The sequence below is a fragment of the Alternaria conjuncta genome, assembly GCF_024043145.1.
Source record: "Alternaria conjuncta strain BMP 0040 chromosome Unknown scaffold_12, whole genome shotgun sequence".
In the NCBI taxonomy this organism is placed as follows: domain Eukaryota; kingdom Fungi; phylum Ascomycota; class Dothideomycetes; order Pleosporales; family Pleosporaceae; genus Alternaria; species Alternaria conjuncta.
This window is the reverse complement of record NW_026250101.1, coordinates 819,802-837,859: the sequence shown is the minus strand read 5'-3', so window position 1 is coordinate 837,859 and position 18,058 is coordinate 819,802. Positions and strand designations below refer to the sequence as shown.

The window sequence follows — 18,058 nt, the reverse complement described above, 5'->3', positions numbered from 1 at the left end:
ATGGCAGCGGCAAGCATGAGCAGCGTTATGTGGTTCAGCTGTGTATGAACTAGGTAGCTTCATCATCCGCTTCCGACATGGCATCTCGGCAACCCGCAGACCGAGGCCAAGTGCTCTCCCAATGTCCCAATACAGGACCTCGGGATGCCATGATACGACGACACACGAGTGTGAACATTCACTACTGAGAGATGGCGCTTTCGGGGAGGGCATGCTTTAAGGTTACTGATATTCTCAGGACAGCTCCTCAGTATAGCCATTCAGAAGCCCAAAGCCGATACTAGCCATTCAGATGCCTGAAACTGCCGCATCACGGAAGCCACCTAGAACACCCCGTTCTTCCCCGCAAATGCTTTCGCCAGATTACGGGACATAAACGAGCAGCCGGGAACTAAGCGCGAGAAAGGGATCCGCGTGCAAGTATACATTCGCGTGAGAGTCGTACCTCGGGAACTAGCTCGCAAAGGAGCGCTAGAAAATGCAACGACAGGGGCAGCTCCACTACCATGCAGACGGGCGAGGGGAGCCTTATTGTCACTCCATGTTCACGGGATACAGGCGAGCTTTATTGTGGTGATTATTATTCATTGATTCATGTCTAGCATAACGCATTCATGTTCAGACCATATTTTCATCCCCGCGTTGTCCGCGCCTAGCCAAAGGTAGCCCGCTCCATTGAGTCGGTGCTGAAGAAGTGAAATCAGAGTTTAGGTGTTGCCTGGCTCTGTCCTGACTCCTAAGCGTTGCCATCAACCTTGGCAATGTAGACCAGGAGGTCAAGGACACGGCGGGAGTAACCCCACTCGTTGTCGTACCAGGAGACGAGCTTGACGAAGTTCTTGTTCAGGGAGATACCAGCCTTGGCGTCGAAGATGGAAGAACGGTTGTCACCGTTCAAGTCAGTGGAGACAATGTCGTCCTCAGTGTAGCCGAGAATGCCTATGTCATGTCAGAACGTGCACTTGAATGGCATGGGAAAGTAAAAGCTTACCGTTGAGTGGGCCGTCAGCAGCCTCCTTGATGGCCTGCTTGATCTCGTCGTAGGACGCAGCCTTCTCGATGCGGACAGTCAAGTCGACAACCGAGACGTTGGCAGTGGGAACACGCATGGCCATACCAGTGAGCTTGCCGTTGAGCTCAGGAATGACCTTGCCGACAGCCTTGGCGGCACCAGTGCTGCTGGGAATGATGTTCTGGGCAGCGGTACGGCCACCACGCCAGTCCTTAGCGGAGGGGCCGTCAACGACCTTCTGGGTGGCAGTGTAGGAGTGGATGGTGGTCATGAGACCCTCAATGATGGTGAACTTGTCGTGGACAACCTTGGCCAGGGGAGCAAGGCAGTTGGTTGTGCAAGAGGCGTTGGAGAGCACCTCGATGTCGGACTTGTAAGTCTCGTGGTTGACGCCCATGACGAACATGGGGGCATCGGCGGAGGGAGCAGAGATGACAACCTTCTTGGCTCCACCCTTCAAGTGAGCCTTGGCCTTCTCGGTGGTGGTGAAGACACCGGTGGACTCGACGACGTAGTAGGCGCCGGTCTCGCTCCATGGGATGTTGGCGGGGTCCTTCTCCATGTGGAAGCGGATGGTCTTGCCGTTGACGGTCAGGTTGTTGCCGTCGACCTTGATCTCGCCCTTGAACTGGCCGTGTGTGCTGTCATACTTGAGCATGTAGGCCTGCGTGTGTTAGCTTGCGTCCCGTAGTCGTAGAGCCGCTGCATGGCATCGCAAAAGCCGATGTGCAAAGATGGGTGGGCTGTTCTGGGTTTGTGTTTGCGCGGGGATGCTTACAGCGTAGTGAGGCTCGATGAAGGGGTCGTTCACGGCGACAATGTCGACGTCGTTGTGCTCGATAGCATTGCGGAAGACGATACGGCCAATGCGACCGAATCCGTTGATACCAACCTGCGCGGACGTGTTAGTGACTGCCTCCTGGCGCAGCGGGGTAGTGGAAGGAGCTTACCTTGACAACCATGATGAACTGAGTGTAGTGCTGAGAAAGTTAGAGAGTTGAAGAGGAAGCAAGGCAATTGCGCTGAGCTCACTCTTTTATAGGGTATAAGCTGATGTAGAAGTGGTGAGAGACAGAGTTTTGTGTCGGGCGCAGTGTTTTGTTGGGTCTGGGCTAAGGTGGGGTGCCCAGGTGAGGGAGGGGCAAGCTAAATAGCGACCAGCTTGAGGACGTCACAAGTTTTAGTTCTTTTTCTGTAATCCGATATGCAGCGCAGCCTGGGCCCCCAATTACACCACCTGCGCCTCCCACACTTCCGGCCGGCTACCTGCTTGTCAAGCCAAGCGCATTCGCATTCAGCCTCGGGGGCGATATCGCCATCATTCGAGGCCGCGGACTGCACCGGAGAGCAAGGCGGGCAGCTCGGGCAGACTATGCTGAGAGTACCCTGACCGAGGCATCCGTGACCATCTCCAGACGCATTCGTGACGCCAAGCGCTCTGGTGATACCGAACTTGCAGCCTCGCATACTGCAGTATGTACCGTAGGCGGCTGGTCGGCCATTCAGGCCCGGCACGCCACGCAGGACACGATTCTATCAATGCTCTTACGAAAGAGGTATACGTGCATCTCGTAATCAGCGAGAGCACAGACTAGTGATTAAAACAGCTCTGCGCGGGCGTCAGCCGTTGTCGCTCTCGTGGGCAGGGTCTTTTGGTCATTCGATATGATAAACCAAAGCGCGCAGCAGAGTCTGATGCGATCACCGGTTCGTGGGGAGGCGAGTGTTTTGTGTCACCACCGAGATTCTCTCCGCCAGGCAAAGTCGAGTATGGTTCGAGATGAGGCGTGGGTATCCGCGGCCGGCACCGTGGCACTATGATGGACAGACATGTTATTTGTAGCAGCTCTGGCCCGCCACATGATCGCCAGATGCTACGGCGATTAAACCAGGAGCACAGGTACCTGCATATGGGTGCCGTGGCAAGGAGAGCTGGAGCTACAGCTACAGCTTGAGCTCGAGCTCGACCTCGGAGTTCAGATGACGATGCAAGCGAGTCCCGCCCCGACGCGTATGTTGTGCGCAGGTGCCGAGCCTCCGATCACGGGACGGGAAGACACCTTGGAATCCACCTAGGTAGAGCGTGTCTGAACAAGCAGAACTAAACGTTATCCTGTCAGAGATGTCTAATTGCTTACACACGTTTGGAGGGCATTCATGATAGGTTAGCATCTATATGTTGTAGACTCTCGCAGCACTGTTCTACCCCGCGCTTGAGGGAATTTGCGAGTGTTTTGTTCCAAGTTGAACGTTCCATGCTCACTCGGGTACCCAGAAAGAGGAACGATGAACGCATGTAGATATATAGTTCAGCAAAAGCCTCTCGATATAGTCGATTTAGCATACACATACCATCTTGTCTTGTTTGTTGCGACATTATGGTGCCTTATCTAGCTAAATTCAGGGGTCTCTGCCGACCAAGCAGCGCACGCAGGGCGAAAGCGCACCCATTCAGCGTTTCCCTATGACCAGTCGTAGCTGAACTGAGGTCACGATCGCGATGCTATTGTAGACTTATAGTGCCGCCAAAGGTTCCTCGGTCAAATCTCCAATGTCAATGTCGCGACTGGGCCCTGTGAGAGAACTGCTAACCTTGGAAAGCTGTTCGAACGAACGGCAACATCCACCTTCATTCCACGTGGATTCCCTCTCACCATGGCGTATATCGGAAACATGGCAACCTCAGCGCAGGGTGGGATGAGGCTCTCAGATGCCGAGATAGACGGTTGTCCCGGCCAATGAGAGACTCAGCGTTAGGACGACGAGGGCGCTCGGGCCACAGAAGATTGATCGTTCCACCACCTTGGCGTTCCTCCCGCAACCACATTTTGCAAGACAGCTCTCCTGGCCCACCATCGACTCCATCACCACCACGATCCATTGGCAGCTGTAGGTCCCTCGACGGGAAGCTCCTCCTTTTGTTTTCTATTTTTCGACACTCTCCACTCCACCCGCCGCCATGCTGCGCTCGTCCATTGCCCGGGCTTCAAGCTCGGCTGCCGCCATGTCATCGACCGCGACCCGCACTGCTCTCCCCAGAGCTGCCCCTGTAGCCTGCCAGATCCAGCAATCCCGCCAGGCCCACGCCATCTCCAACCCGACCCTCGCCAACATCGAGAAGCGATGGGAGGACATGCCCCCACAGGAGCAGGCCGATCTGTGGATGACGCTTAGGGACCGCATGAAGACCGACTGGAAAGAGTTGACCATGCAGGAGAAGAAGGCTGGTGCGTACAATCCCATTCAGCGCATCTGGGTACTGCGACAGCTCGTATGACGTATCTTGTGTTTTGATCGAGGTACCCGAGCTAGCCCGCGGCATCTGGTGCGCTTAACGCGAGTTATCGCGACGTGCCGAGAAATCATCGATACGAACACCGCGCTGACAACACCCTTTGTATACAGCCTACTACATTGCCTTTGGTCCCCACGGTCCCCGCCGACCCCCGCCCCCGGATGAGGGCCGCAACGTCTTCCTCCTCTCCTCTGCCGTCATCATGGGTGCCTTTGCCGTCTTCGCCTTCACGCGCATGTTCGCCAGCCCCATCCGGCCCCGCACCATGACAAAGGAATGGCAAGAGGCCAGTGAGGAGTACCTCAAGGTATGCCACTTCCACGCTCGCACATTCGCGTCAGCACTAACACAGCACAGTCGCAAGGCAGCGAGCCCATCACCGGTTACAAGGGAATGTTGGTACAGAGCAAGTCCGAGAAGGACCTGCCTGCCAGGGAGAAGCTCAACGATGAGTAAAGAGTCGAATAGAAGCGTCACAGCAATCACCATGCCAATACCGATACCACATTTTCCTTGTGTCAACTTTCCGTTTGGTACTGTCTGTGTCACATACAACAAGATCGAAAGCATTCCGAACGGCTGCCGATCGGCCATTGTCATAATAGTCCTCATTGTACAGAAATCTAGAGGCTTTTCGCGTTTACTTGAAGGTCCTCCAATTCGATCATGTGCAAGACGCACATTGTATGATTTACGCAACTCTCAAATCAAGGCGCTCCACCCTCGTCATATCAGATAATACATGTGTAGTCGCGTGATTGCTAATTCAAAGCAGGTATATAGAATAAGGATGTTAATATTATATAGATGTTAGTTTTGCCTAACTTCTTTAAAAACAGTTTTCTAGCGGATGCTTATAGGGTTTTAAGTTCGCTATTAGCAATTACATCCACACAACAGCGATATGATAGGGGTTCATTGCCCAAGGTATCTTGGTTGGTGAGGTTGGAAAATCCTTGTCATCTTTGCTCAATATTAAACAGTTCTTTCGCCATCTGCAATGTACAATTCAATGCACGATCTATCCACACCCGTCATCAGGTGACTGCCATGCTGATCAAAGTCACGAACTGCAGCATGCAGACAGATATCATGCTATGAAACGATGTGTGAGAAAGCTGACAGCAGCCATGCAAGACGCACTTACCCGCATCCGCGGCCGAGGTGATGTTGTCGCACAGAAATGAGATATGTCAGCTTTGGAATGTCATACTTGATGGTCAATCTGAAGATCGCGGCCGCGCTTTATTTCCTAGACACTACAAGCTTGCTCATGGCTCAGCTGACTTCATGAGCTCACGATTGTCGGTTGTGTAATTGCAATTCATGTTTGAACGTCAACTTCAGCTCTTTGTCCGATGTGTCCAGGAGCAAAAGTGAACTTTAAACATACGCCCAACAGTGTAAATGATGGGAGCACCCTTTTTAAGGAATGTTTCAAACACGTGTTAAAAGTGAATTGCCCAGAAGTCTACATTACCTTGAGATATTGTATACTTCATGTTTATGCTCGTTTAGGCTGTTGCGCTCTTTTCTACCTAGGTACTTCCTCCCTTGCACGTGGCGGGTGTATGCGTTCAAACAGCCTTTCTAATGGGCATGTACTTTCAGGCCCACGACCCATGGGACAAATGGAACACTTGTCTCCAGTCCACGTAATCCCGTAAATTCAAGTGCTCTGTGCAACGTCTTTCGTCGCTGATGATTGGATGCACTTTCAGCGTCAGTTTCTCGCAGTATACACCATATCTTCTCTCGCTCCATTCAAGGAAAACCTGAGCAATCGCCTACAGATGATCCTTGGAATAAATAACTTAGAAGTCTACATCGCGTTGGGATCCTATCAACTTTTCATTTTGATGCTATTGTAGACTCCACGATACCTTCATGATTTCATCCTGGTATATTGTATCGTCCTATCTAGTCTGTGAGTTGCACAATGCCCATGTCTTGTCCACTGCTTCCTCTCAAGATTTTGGATAGCCAACCAGAAGCTATCCTCGAGACGTGAACGAGCCGGGGTCACCAGCACTGTATAGCGGCACCCCTGGGACTGGAAGAAGGGTTGACTCTTCAATATCCTTAGGCGTAGTCGCGCCGTACAAGGGCCATTTCAATAGAACGTCCAATCAGGGAAACTTGATAACTTGTTTGTCGTCAGAATCACCAGCACATAAGAATCGAGATGTTTCGAACAAGAAAAAGCGGTCTCTTCATGCAAGATAAGCTACAGAAAGCCACGCATCATGACACCCGCTAAAGTCCCACAGTTTCGGAGGTATATCTTTTGTACAAAGTGAGACTACCAGCGATTTGCCCTAGACACTTTGGCCGACTCTTCACCCACCACGAAAGTCCGTCTATGACTTCTCGAGCTCGGCAAGAATCTTCTCTCCCTTGGCGCGGGCTGACTCGAAGTCACCGACCATGTAGAAAGCACCTAGAGTTGTCAGTCAAACGCTGTGAAAATGGATATGTGGGAAACTCACCCTCGGGAAGGTCGTCACCCTCACCAGTCAAGATAGCCTTGAATGAGCGGATGGTGTCCTTGAGGTCGACAAGCTTGCCCTCAATACCAGTGAAGACCTGGGCGACAGCGAAAGGCTGGCTCAAGAAACGCTGGATCTTACGGGCGCGCTCGACGGTAAGCTTGTCAGCTTCCGACAACTCGTCCATACCGAGAATGGCAATGATATCCTGGAGCGACTTGTACTCCTGGAGAATCTGCTGGACGCGGGTGGCGGTGTCGTAGTGGTCCTGACCGATGACACGGGGGTCCAACATACGGGACTTGGAGTCAAGAGGGTCGACGGCGGGGTAGATACCCAACTCGGAGATACCACGGGACAAGACAGTGGTGGCGTCCAAATGGGCGAAGGTGGTGGCGGGAGCAGGGTCAGTCAAATCGTCAGCGGGCACGTAGACGGCCTGGACGGAGGTAATGGATCCCTTGGTGGTGGTGGTAATACGCTCCTGCATGACACCCATGTCGATGGCGAGGGTGGGCTGGTAACCGACGGCAGAGGGAATACGACCGAGAAGAGCAGACACCTCGGAACCGGCCTCTGTAAATCTGTTAGTGTGCGATTCGCTGGGGGAGTGAAGGGGGGCGACTTGCGTGTGAATCTGAAAATGTTGTCAATGAAGAGCAACACATCCTGACCCTCTTCATCACGGAAGTACTTAAAAGGGAAAAATTAGCAGCCGTAAGTACATGTCGTTGGTCAAGAACTTACCTCAGCAACGGTAAGACCAGTAAGGGCAACACGGGCACGGGCACCCGGGGGCTCGTTCATCTGACCGAAGACAAGGGCGACCTTGGAGTCACCGTCAAGCTGAATGACGGAAGTCTCCTGCATCTCGTGGTACAGATCGTTACCCTCACGGGTACGCTCACCGACACCAGTGAAGACGGAGAAACCACCGTGGGCCTTGGCGATGTTGTTCTGCCCATCGTTAGCTGATGCTCAGCCTGCAAACATTCCGTGTCCTTACGATCAACTCCTGAATGAACACAGTCTTTCCGACACCGGCACCTCCGAAGAGACCAATCTTTCCACCACGAGCGTAAGGAGCCAACAGGTCAACAACCTTGATACCGGTGACGAGGACCTCGGCGGAGGTGGACTGCTCGGTGAACTCCGGGGGGTCGGCGTGGATGGGGGCGTACTTGGTGGCCTTGATGGGACCACGCTCGTCAATGGGGTCACCAGTGACGTTCATGATACGACCAAGGGTACCGTGACCAACGGGGATCTTGATGGGAGCACCGGTGTCGGTGGCCTTGGAACCTCGGACGAGACCCTCGGTACCGTCCATGGCAATGCAGCGGACGACGTTCTCACCCAAATGTTGCTGTGCTGAATCAGTGATGCTGTTCCCACTTCTTCAATTCTTGGCGTCCTTACAGCGACTTCGAGGATCAGCTTCTGGTCACCGTTCTGGGTTGTGACAGCGTTGAGAATAGCAGGGAGCTGCTCGGTGTCGAACTTGACCTGCAATTGGTTGTCAGCGGCTGTTGTGTGGATGCGATCGCTGATGGCGAAGTCAAAACTCCACCACCATCGACCAGAAAACTTTTCTTAAAGGAATTAGGCAAGACCGACATCAACGATAGCGCCAATAACCTGGTGAATCTTGCCATCCTTTGTAGCATCGGTGCTGGCGAAGCGTGTGGACATAGCTGGGGCGAAGCTCTTCTTCATGGGCGAAAATGCGCTGCGGCGGATGGCCGGCCTGCGCATGGAAGCGCGGAGCGCCTGCTGGATCCCACTGTCGAAATAGGCGTCAGTCCATCTCAATTCATCGTCAATTGAACTCATTGGGCGTTTGGCTTACCTCTTCAGCATTGTGAGATATGTGGTAGACGGATTGGTGAGTGGAGAGAGGGTGGGTTGATGAGGAAAGAGCTTCTCACAGCTCGAAAGGAAGGCGGCGTGCCAAAAGATCCGTGCGCGGCTAGTGCCCACGCGGTTAGCATCCGGCAACGAGACAACCCCAGGATCGATTTTCCCACAATCTCCAAAGCACGTTGCGATTCTATTCTTACACTTTGAGTGTGATCGCTCTTACCCTTCGAGCATCGCGACTTACCTTCACATGCATGCCTTCTTGGTCGATGCCACGACGCACAACCGCCTTCCGATTCGCTCCGATTGAACAACCGTCTTCAGCAGCCGCCTCGGAATCAGACCGCGCAAAGCGAAATGATGGTACACAAGGTCATGGTGTGCGCAAAAGATTCTGTCAACCCATCTACACAGTAGACTACAACTCAGGCTGCGGCCTGAGGCCAAGTCCCACGACTGTTCCGTGAATTCAGATCATAACGAGGATGCGTATCGGGATACATACTCGCAACAGTCGACTCACACACTCTACCTTGGTACTCATCGTGATGGCCCGTCGCCGAAGAGCGACTCACAATTTCCAAGGCTCATACCCCGTACAACTAGGTCCTCCCGAATGAGATGTTTCGCCGTTTCAACTATCGGGAAATTCGAACAATCGTCGCCAACTCAAGAACCCGCCACACAACGTTATGCCAACAGGGACGATGAAGCTTCCACAAGATGTTATCTAGCCACCGAGCTTCTCATCTCTCTGGGTACGCTTATTCCTGGCATTGTCTTTCCTCTCGGTCGCCAATTCTGGAGATCAACAACCATGATGTCAATTATGTATCCCTCGCATCGCACAATACATCGATGAAGCGGTTGTCATACTAAAGGTAATAAAAGCTTGCTCGTAGTCTCCAAACCAGTACGAGAAGTTACCGCGACGGCATGGTTCTAACTGTGAGTACCTCCAGGCTCTACTGTCAGCAACTGTAGCCCAGTCGAGACGCTGATGTATGCTGCAACGCACGAAATGTAACCACCATCATCACTTCCAGATGCGGGTCTTTGGAGCATCCTATATGACAACTCCGGCGGAACGGAGCTCGTGGTCGATTTGTAAATGGAGAAGCTGAAAACTTCCCGTGTTCTGGAAACATATCCTGGGCGTCTACATTACATCCTGTCTTACAACGTTATGACCGTAACACAGAGCGTATACTTCAAAGTAGATTTTGCGTGTTGGGTAGGATCTCGAAATACCAGGCTTCATATATTGTAAGTGCTGTTCTTCAACACCTTCCATTGTGATGGTGAGATACATGTTCGTCTGCCGGTCGCACGAAGGCTGTCTTCGTCAAGGTCAGCCCATGAATGCGCCGAAGCGAAAGCAGGATAGGGAGACTAAGGAATATCTACCGAAGCCCCATGGGTGTGCTTGGCGACATCGAACCGCTGATGTCAGATGCACCGAGAAGAGTAGAGGTTGAATGGGCAAGGTGGACGAGTATCTCTGCAACATGCACCAGGCTAGGTGGCGGGCTCTTCAAGACATGGACGCACCGAAGATCAGGCAACTGAAGGGCCCCGTCAATCGCAAGAGGAAGTCGGCAGCGAGGAATGAAGAAGACGACGACGAAAACGAAGAGTGAAGCGAGACGCCTTCCTTCACCGATTGTAAGTGATTGATCTCTGCACATGGCGAGATGCCTTGATCGTGCTGGCGAGACGCCGGTTCCCTTCTTCTCTTTCCCTCTCCTCCCCTCTTTATTATTTTGCGCAAAGTGTTCGTTACTTGTTCTGCTCTGGTAGTCAAGCGAAGAACTTGGAGTGCGTTACAGGGCCGGGCGAGGTGGTGGGTGGCTGCGCGGCGGCGACTATCAACCAGACTAACCTACCATGAAATTGACGAGGTGCAATGGGCTGTCATCGAAGACTTCGTAAATCCAATCCGCGACAGTTGTCGTTTAACTGATATATATGCAAGTCGACCCTTAGCAGTCGATGGCCTAGCAGTGTCTGAATTCACATCGCTCACATATAGTGATCGAAGGAAAGACACAGGGGACGACTAAGAAGAAGCTCATGTATATCACGCACTGCACAATAGCAAGATGCATATGCTTTGCGCGTTAGGTACAGCAAGGATCATAAAGTACGCACCGGGTGTTATTCATTCTCGATTGGACAGTACAAGACTCTACAATAGTCGGCAGCAAGTACAAAACAAACCGAAATTAATAAACTATCTTTGAGTCACCTTCACTTTCACCTTCACCTGCAGTGACACAACAGGGCTAAGACGACCGCAAGCGCTACTAGCAAAAAAAAGAACTCCGCATGGCAAAAACCTTGGTCTCAAGCTGGACTCGACCCATGGGCAAAAACATAACAATACTTCGATGAGATACCCGACATTTTCATGACGTACAAACGCTAATCACCCAAGTAGAGCTCGCAGGTCTTTGTTACATGAGGAATAGCTCAATTAAATGAAACATATAGGACATTCTTGCCATACACATCGATGTCTCCAAACTTACCCTTCCGCGAAAACAGAACCTGGGAGCATTCGCCAAGGTGTTTGTTGATACGTGAAGCACCGGCAAGATGATGTATACTCTAACCGTCACCTGCAGCTAGAACTCCAAGCTTCCTACCGGCCGAGGACATGTTGCATTCACTCCTATCTTACGACCTTTTTGACACTGGTAGAGAGCCATACCAAACTTGGACACATGTCTAATGATACCCAACGGCTTGTGTACTCATCTTAATGAAGCTATAACATAAATTTGTCACATATTGGAAGAGAACAAGGGCGTAGTTGATCGGCAGATGTCTTCTATTAATCTATCGAGACACAAATCGCTATTCATACTATGCGGCACGATCATTTCGCTGGGTATATTGACCCTTCAATTTAACATCCATCACCATGCCTCTTAGACATCGGTCATACTTCTTACAAAGTGCTCTCGAGCGCCAGTACCTGTGAATATGATTAGCATGTGGTCACAATACATCCAAATGAGGGTTCACTTACAATAGCAGTCCTGCTAGGAATGTACACCTGCAGGAAGTTCTTCCTCTCGTTCCAGGCAAATGGTGTGGTGAAGAACCTGGTTGTCTCGTCTACGTTACCATGGCCACCGAACGCCTTGCTGTCGGTACTCAGAACGATACGGTAAGTGCCCTCCTGCTCAACACCAACACGGTAGTCGGTGAAGCTCTCCTGGGGATGGAAGTTGAAGATCCACAGCAGTCCAGCGCGCTCAAATACGATGACCTTGTCACCCTCGTGCTTGAGGCTGACGTAGGCCTGAGGCGAGTGGAGCCATCCGTACTTCTCCTCGGTCCACTGCATCTTGCTGTCGAACTCGTTGAGGAACCTGTAGCGGAGGAGCTCGTCATCTGGGAGGTTGAATTGGCGGCGGGCGTAGTGGAAGCTGTTGTTGTTGCCTTCGCGAGGGAAGTCGAGCCACTCAGGGTGACCGAACTCGTTACCCTCAAAGTTCAAATAGCCCTCACCTCCCAAACCGTGTGTGATCAGTCGGATCAGCTTATGCAGCGACAAACCGCGGTTGATGACAGGGGTGAGCTCTGAAAGAACCGACATATTGGTGTACATTTGCGCGTCGCAAAGCCAGAAGAGCAGAGTCTTGTCTCCAACCAGCCTAGGATATGTCAGTATTGAGGGTTAAACTCCGGATATTAACATACGCTTGATCGTGACTCTCCGCGTAGGCAATGGTCTTCTCGCCGTGCCTTCGGTTTGTCAAAGTGAAGACGAGTGCGCCCATGTCCCAGTCAATGTCCTGCTTCTCCTTCAACCACTTGATGTAGAGGTCGGGTACAGCCATGGCTAATCGGTAGTCGAATCCTATTCCGCCTAACGAGAGCGACACGCAAAGACCAGGCATACCGGAAACGTCTTCGGCAATTGTGATGGAGTCGGGGTAGAGTGTGTGCAGTAACTCGTTGGCAATCATGAGGTACACGACTGCCTCCTCATCGACCGAAGGACCGAAGTATTCGTGGTAACCACCCGAGAAGCCCCTGGGTGCGTTAGTCTTTGCTAGCATTAGAAGCGGATAAATACTCACGTTCCAATGCCGTGGTGGGTGTATAGCATGCTGGTAACTCCGTCGAATCGGAACCCGTCGAAGCGGTACTCCTCCATCCAGAAGCGCAGGTTGCTGAGCAAGAAGCGCATGACTTCATGGGAACCGTAGTTGAACAGCCTGCTGTCCCACAGCTCGTGTCGTCCCTTGGCGCCCTCGTGGAAGTAGAGGTGGTCACTGCCGTCGAACATGTTGAGACCGTCAAGCACGTTCTTAGATGCGTGACTGTGCACCATGTCCAGCAAGACAGTAATGCCCATTCCGTGCGCAGTATCAATGAGCTCCTTCAGGTCGTCTGGGAAGCCGTAGCGGCTGCTCGCAGCGAAGAAGCTGTTGATCTGGTATCCGAAACTGGCGTAGTACGCATGCTCCATGACGGCCATCAATTGTATAGTGTTGTATCCCAGGTGCTTGATACGAGGGAGGATGTCGCGGGTGAACTCCTTGTAGGTCGCTACCTTGGGCTCGGGGGAGGAGATACCAACGTGGGCTTCGTAGATACGCGCGCTCTGGGGCTTGGGCGGCCGCTGGTTCTTCCAGACGTACTTCTGGGGAGGGTTCCAGAAGCGGGCATCGTATACGGGGGAGACGTTGAGGTCTTGGGTCACTCGGGTGATCCAGGCGGGGAGGCGCTCCTGGCGCGCATGGTCGTTGGGGACGACGAAAGAGACCTTGATCTTGGAGTCGTGGGGAATAGTGGGCTGACCGTTCTGGCCAGGGATCGTCACCTCGAAGACGCCGAAATCGTTCTTGGTCATGGGCGTCGCATCGCGGTCCCAGCCATTGAAGTCACCAATGAGGTAGGCGCGCAGGGCATTCGGGGCCCATTCGCGGTAGACGACGTCGCCGTTGGACTGGACATTGAAGCCGAACTTCTCATAACCCTGGGCGCTGTTAGCTACACCGCTCTTGCCAAGGCGGTTGGGATGCTTGCCCGCGAGAACTTCTCAAGACCGCCCTCAGTCTCGTCAATGGTCTTGATCCACTTCTGGGCCTTGGAGAAGCGGCTCTTCAGCGCGTCCTTGAAGGGCTCAAGGTAGCCATCCATCTGAATGATGCCTGGAGGAATTGGTCAGTCAATTGATAGGATAATTTGGGCATCAATATGTACCAGTGCCATCGTTGGGGACCTGCCCCGGGGCGTCGCTCAGGGCCGAGTTTGCGGAAGCCTTGTTGAGCTCCATGGTGTGGGATGGTAGGTGGGAGGAGCTGTGAGGTTTGCTACCAGAGTATATGGCAGCGGGAGGATGCAGGTTTCACAGCGACGGCCTGCCAGATGAATTGCAGAGACGATCACGAATTTGCGGGGTCTCTAACCCGATGCTGAGAGCAGCGCTCAACCAAAAGTTGTTGCCAACCCAGCAATCAACGTCATAGCTCAGAGCACGCTGTAACGGGCATCGCGCCCGCGCCACGTCCCAACAGCGTATCTCTGCTGGGGTGCTGTCGGAAGGATTTGCGCTACAATTCATTCGGAGCCAGGAACCGGCATCCGCATCTAGAATGCCATTGAAGCGGACACTGAGGCGCTCTGCCGACTACATGGTGTTGTAGACTACCTGATAGTAGCACGCTGGTCACGCGTCGGCGGCAAAGGCCCTTATCGGCATCGGGAACCGTGGGGACAGAGCTTCCCCCGCATCTCTGGCCTAACGTGGGGAGCTCACGGCGGCTCAACCACGGTTACTTCCAAGCCTCGAGCGCAGCCGGCGCCATCGCGACTTTGTATTAAAGCCCCCGTGATGCCCTCGATGTCTTTGAGTTTGTAGTGTGATTTCCCTGCGCCTCCTCTCCCACGATGCTGCTGTCCAAGACGATCCGGAGGGCGCTTCCCGCTGCCGTCTCGCCCCAGGCCCGCGCGTCCTACCTCGCCCTCTATAGCATCTCGCGTCGCGCGCCCTTGTCCCAGTCGCACACGCGCAAATCGTCTAGATTCAATCGTTCCGACTTCAGCGGCCAGGGCTTCTCGTCTTTCTATGAGCCTGACCAGCCCACGCGCGGTCCACTGGGCAACACCAGCAATGTGGGCGCAGGCCACATCACGCCCAAAGTGCTGCGACAGCACCTCGATCAATTCGTCGTTGATCAGGATCGCGCAAAGATAGTCTTGAGCGTGGCTGTCCACGAGCACCATCTCCGCATCCAAGAGATCAAGAGACAGCACCATGAGCAGGCTAGACTCGAGGCGCAGGCTCAGAGGCGAGCATCCGTGTACAGACATCCTGTAGAAGGTAGCCCCAAATCTCATATTGATCCAATCATCGACGACTTCAACCGTCATCCTCTTATGATGCGGGCGCTGAGCAGCAGAGCAGACGAGTTCCCCGGCCAGCAGTCCACCGTAGAACTGCACAGTCACAGTGACCCTCTACCCTACGGCGAAGCACCTGCCTACAAACCAGCCTCGTCCACCTCCTCAGACCCCGACTCCTTACTCGATACCAGCGAGCACCAGCTGCAGATAGAAAAGTCTAATGTGCTCATACTTGGACCTACTGGTGTGGGAAAGACGTTGATGTGCAAGACACTGGCCAAGACGCTGGGTCTACCCATCTCCATGTCGGACTGCACTACCTTTACACAGGCAGGATACATTGGGGACGACGTCGAGTCGTGCGTTGCTCGTCTCTTCTCAGCCGCGAACTATGACATCGACGCAACCGAGCATGGCATTATTGTTCTGGACGAGATCGACAAGATCGCAGGGTCCAAGATGTCATACGGCAAGGATGTCGGCGGCGAAGGTGTTCAGCAGGCGCTGCTGAAGATCATCGAGGGCACAACCGTACAGGTGCAAGCCAAACCGGAGAAGAGCGCGAACAGGCCCGGTGGAATGCCTGGTGGTCCTCAGCCTCCTGGGCCTGGCGGAAACAAAGGCGAGGTCTTCAACATCCGAACTGACAACATACTCTTCATTTGCACTGGCGCCTTTTCGAGCCTACACAAGATCATCTTGGACAGGAAGTCCAAGGGCAGTATGGGTTTCGGGGCCTCGATACGGTCATCGAACGCACATGCCGCCGCCGATGGTGTTATGCTGACAGGTGTGGAAGCTGAGTCCTTCAAGAAAGACTCCCCTTTCTTCGTACCGCCCAAGAACGAGGTCCCGAACCCATTTGGTGTTAGACAGGTTCAACGGGAAGAGAAGGTTAATGTACTTGACCATGTGCAACCAGCAGATTTGCAGAAGTTTGGCATGATACCCGAACTCATAGGCCGCATACCCACGGTCTGCGCAGTAGCAGCTCTGGACGAAGAAGCTCTTGTCCGCGTTCTCACCGAGCCCAAAGACAGCCTGATAAGACAAGAAGAGCACAAATCGTACCTCAGGAACATCGAGCTACGCTTCACAAACGGCGCGCTTCGCGAAATCGCACGCAAAGCAAGTAGGATGGGCACAGGCGCCCGCGGGCTACGACACGTCGTGGACCAGCTTCTCTTGCAAGCCAAATATGAGACACCCGGTAAGCTTACCTCCTGCCTCGACAATAGATTGAGCTGACTAACAAATCCCCCAGGCTCAAGCGTCAAGCACATCCTCGTCACGCAAGACGTCGCCCTCCTCAAACGCGCACCCCTGTACTTCCACCGCGGCCAATCCGCCGCCTTCGAAGCCGCCCACGCGCAGGAAGAAGAGCGCTGGGAGGAAGAGCTGCGCAGTCAAGAAGACCCAACCATCGCTAGCAACTTTCAGGAATACAGGAAGGCTAGTGCTGCAGGCTTTTAGCCTACAACGTCGTGTTCCCACGAGGATCGATCGCTCGCGCCGGCCCCTCCCCTTCTCATCCTGTACAAGCCGTCGCAGAAGCGCTGCAGAAGACACGAGGGGTCTGCAGTAGTTGATGTGCTGCCATGCGGGGCGTACTTCGCAGCCTGCTTGCCGTGTGCCCAGTGGCGGGGAGAGACGTACCGTGCCGTGCATACATGTCCGGATGCTTCCTGCGTGATATAGCTGGCCCGGCTTATACGCAAGCAGGCGCGGCTTCGGGCCGTTGCATCTCTCCCGACTGGATGTGCATCCCGGTGCTCTAGAAGGTGTCTGGTCCTGCGCGGGCACCCATCATTCACCTCCGTCTCCCTTTCCCGATGCTGCATGAACCATTTGCATTTCCTTACTTCCTCGCGTCTTCCAGCCCATCCACAATAATGTTACCCCTTTCCAGTCCTTTTTCTCGGTGTTCAGTCTGGCGTTTGGGGTTCTCTTTTCCGGTTCGTTCGGCTATTCTGGCACTGGTAATGCGCAATAGGAAGGTTTTGGATGAATGCAACGAACAGCGTGTTGGTGGTCACACAACTTATAGTTATTCCGTACGACACAATGCAAATGAGATGGATGATGTGCTTCCTTTCGATTTCGATGAGATACTGCAGTGTATATTACAGGAAACGCACGATCTGGAGTTCTGACATGCATAAACGCCTCTGGAAAGTTTGTTTGGACGACCCTGTTTCCGTACGTCCGAAGCGGAGTGTCGAATGGGAGAGGGAAGGTCTAGGTCGTGGTTTGCGTTCCTTGCTCTTGCTATCAGTGAATTGCACACACATCAGCACCAGGAGTTGCTGGAATCTGGGTCCTGTTTGCTGCATACACGCTATTATTCCGTGACAACTAGACAGTTTCCAACACGATGTATACTCCTAGCTAGATTGAAATCTTGACGATACCTAAGATTTCCTACAGAACGCAACACGAACCGCAGCCACCATTAGTGCCCAGGAGCGCACTATACGGTGATGCTCGGGTACCTGCGGCGTGTGTGTCCTATGGCCCTGCTAAACGGTCTTGTCTTATCGACGCTGCAGTGCGCATCCCACGCCCTTCTAATCTATCATAGATTAACTTCCGTAGCTTGGCCGCCTCTGTGATAACCCTGCTGCATCGGATAAGCTCCGCTGCAGCATCGTCCCTTCATGTCATCAATATGTGGTAAGCAGATGCGGTAGATGTATACGGTACTAGCTGTCTTCGCGCAGGAGCTGAGCACCCACGATTTGCAGACTACGAGGGTCTTTTATTGTCTGCAGGATTGGTTGTGTGCACCTTTGAGGAATACATGAGCCTCTGTTCCAGCACGCAGAAAAGTGAGCATTTACTGTATAACATCAGAGCACATCATTATTTGGTGACAATCCACAAAGTTCAGGTTGTATGCTTGCAGCGAGAGATCGTTGAACCTGCTAGTCCTTGCGAGGGATCTAGCAGTGTAAGAGGATTTGGTCTAGTGATTAAAGTGGTAGTAACCGAGCAAAGTCTATGGCGGATAGTATCGCCTCGCCTGTAAGAACGACC

At 53.1% G+C, this 18,058-nt stretch overlaps 5 protein-coding genes across 5 annotated transcripts; 2 read left to right on the top strand and 3 right to left on the bottom strand.

Moving 5' to 3' along the window:
* Positions 1-736: 736 nt before the first annotated feature.
* J4E85_008232 (uncharacterized protein) lies at positions 737-1,974 on the bottom strand (the record flags this gene model as incomplete). The annotated part of the gene is made up of 4 exons (XM_051472458.1): positions 737-939; positions 992-1,676; positions 1,791-1,904; positions 1,963-1,974. 4 exons carry the CDS (start codon positions 1,972-1,974, stop codon positions 737-739), a joined length of 1,014 nt encoding a protein of 337 aa, XP_051323923.1.
* Positions 1,975-3,971: 1,997 nt separating this feature from the next.
* Positions 3,972-4,763, top strand: CYA4 (Cytochrome c oxidase polypeptide 5, mitochondrial; the record flags this gene model as incomplete). The annotated part of the gene is made up of 3 exons (XM_051472457.1): positions 3,972-4,239; positions 4,418-4,614; positions 4,665-4,763. The coding sequence occupies 3 exons, from the start codon at positions 3,972-3,974 to the stop codon at positions 4,761-4,763; spliced, it is 564 nt and encodes a 187-aa protein (XP_051323922.1).
* Positions 4,764-6,667: 1,904 nt separating this feature from the next.
* ATP2 (atp2, beta subunit of the F1 sector of mitochondrial F1F0 ATP synthase) lies at positions 6,668-8,656 on the bottom strand (the record flags this gene model as incomplete). The annotated part of the gene is made up of 7 exons (XM_051472456.1): positions 6,668-6,747; positions 6,797-7,370; positions 7,544-7,753; positions 7,803-8,162; positions 8,216-8,302; positions 8,414-8,579; positions 8,646-8,656. 7 exons carry the CDS (start codon positions 8,654-8,656, stop codon positions 6,668-6,670), a joined length of 1,488 nt encoding a protein of 495 aa, XP_051323921.1.
* A 2,953-nt stretch (positions 8,657-11,609) lies between these two features.
* On the bottom strand, positions 11,610-13,952 carry J4E85_008229 (uncharacterized protein; the record flags this gene model as incomplete). Its single annotated transcript, XM_051472455.1, has 6 exons — positions 11,610-11,636; positions 11,691-12,321; positions 12,368-12,703; positions 12,751-13,652; positions 13,703-13,827; positions 13,880-13,952. 6 exons carry the CDS (start codon positions 13,950-13,952, stop codon positions 11,610-11,612), a joined length of 2,094 nt encoding a protein of 697 aa, XP_051323920.1.
* A 614-nt stretch (positions 13,953-14,566) lies between these two features.
* J4E85_008228 (uncharacterized protein) lies at positions 14,567-16,495 on the top strand (the record flags this gene model as incomplete). Its single annotated transcript, XM_051472454.1, has 2 exons — positions 14,567-16,232; positions 16,287-16,495. The coding sequence occupies 2 exons, from the start codon at positions 14,567-14,569 to the stop codon at positions 16,493-16,495; spliced, it is 1,875 nt and encodes a 624-aa protein (XP_051323919.1).
* Between the last annotated feature and the right edge of the window lie 1,563 nt (positions 16,496-18,058).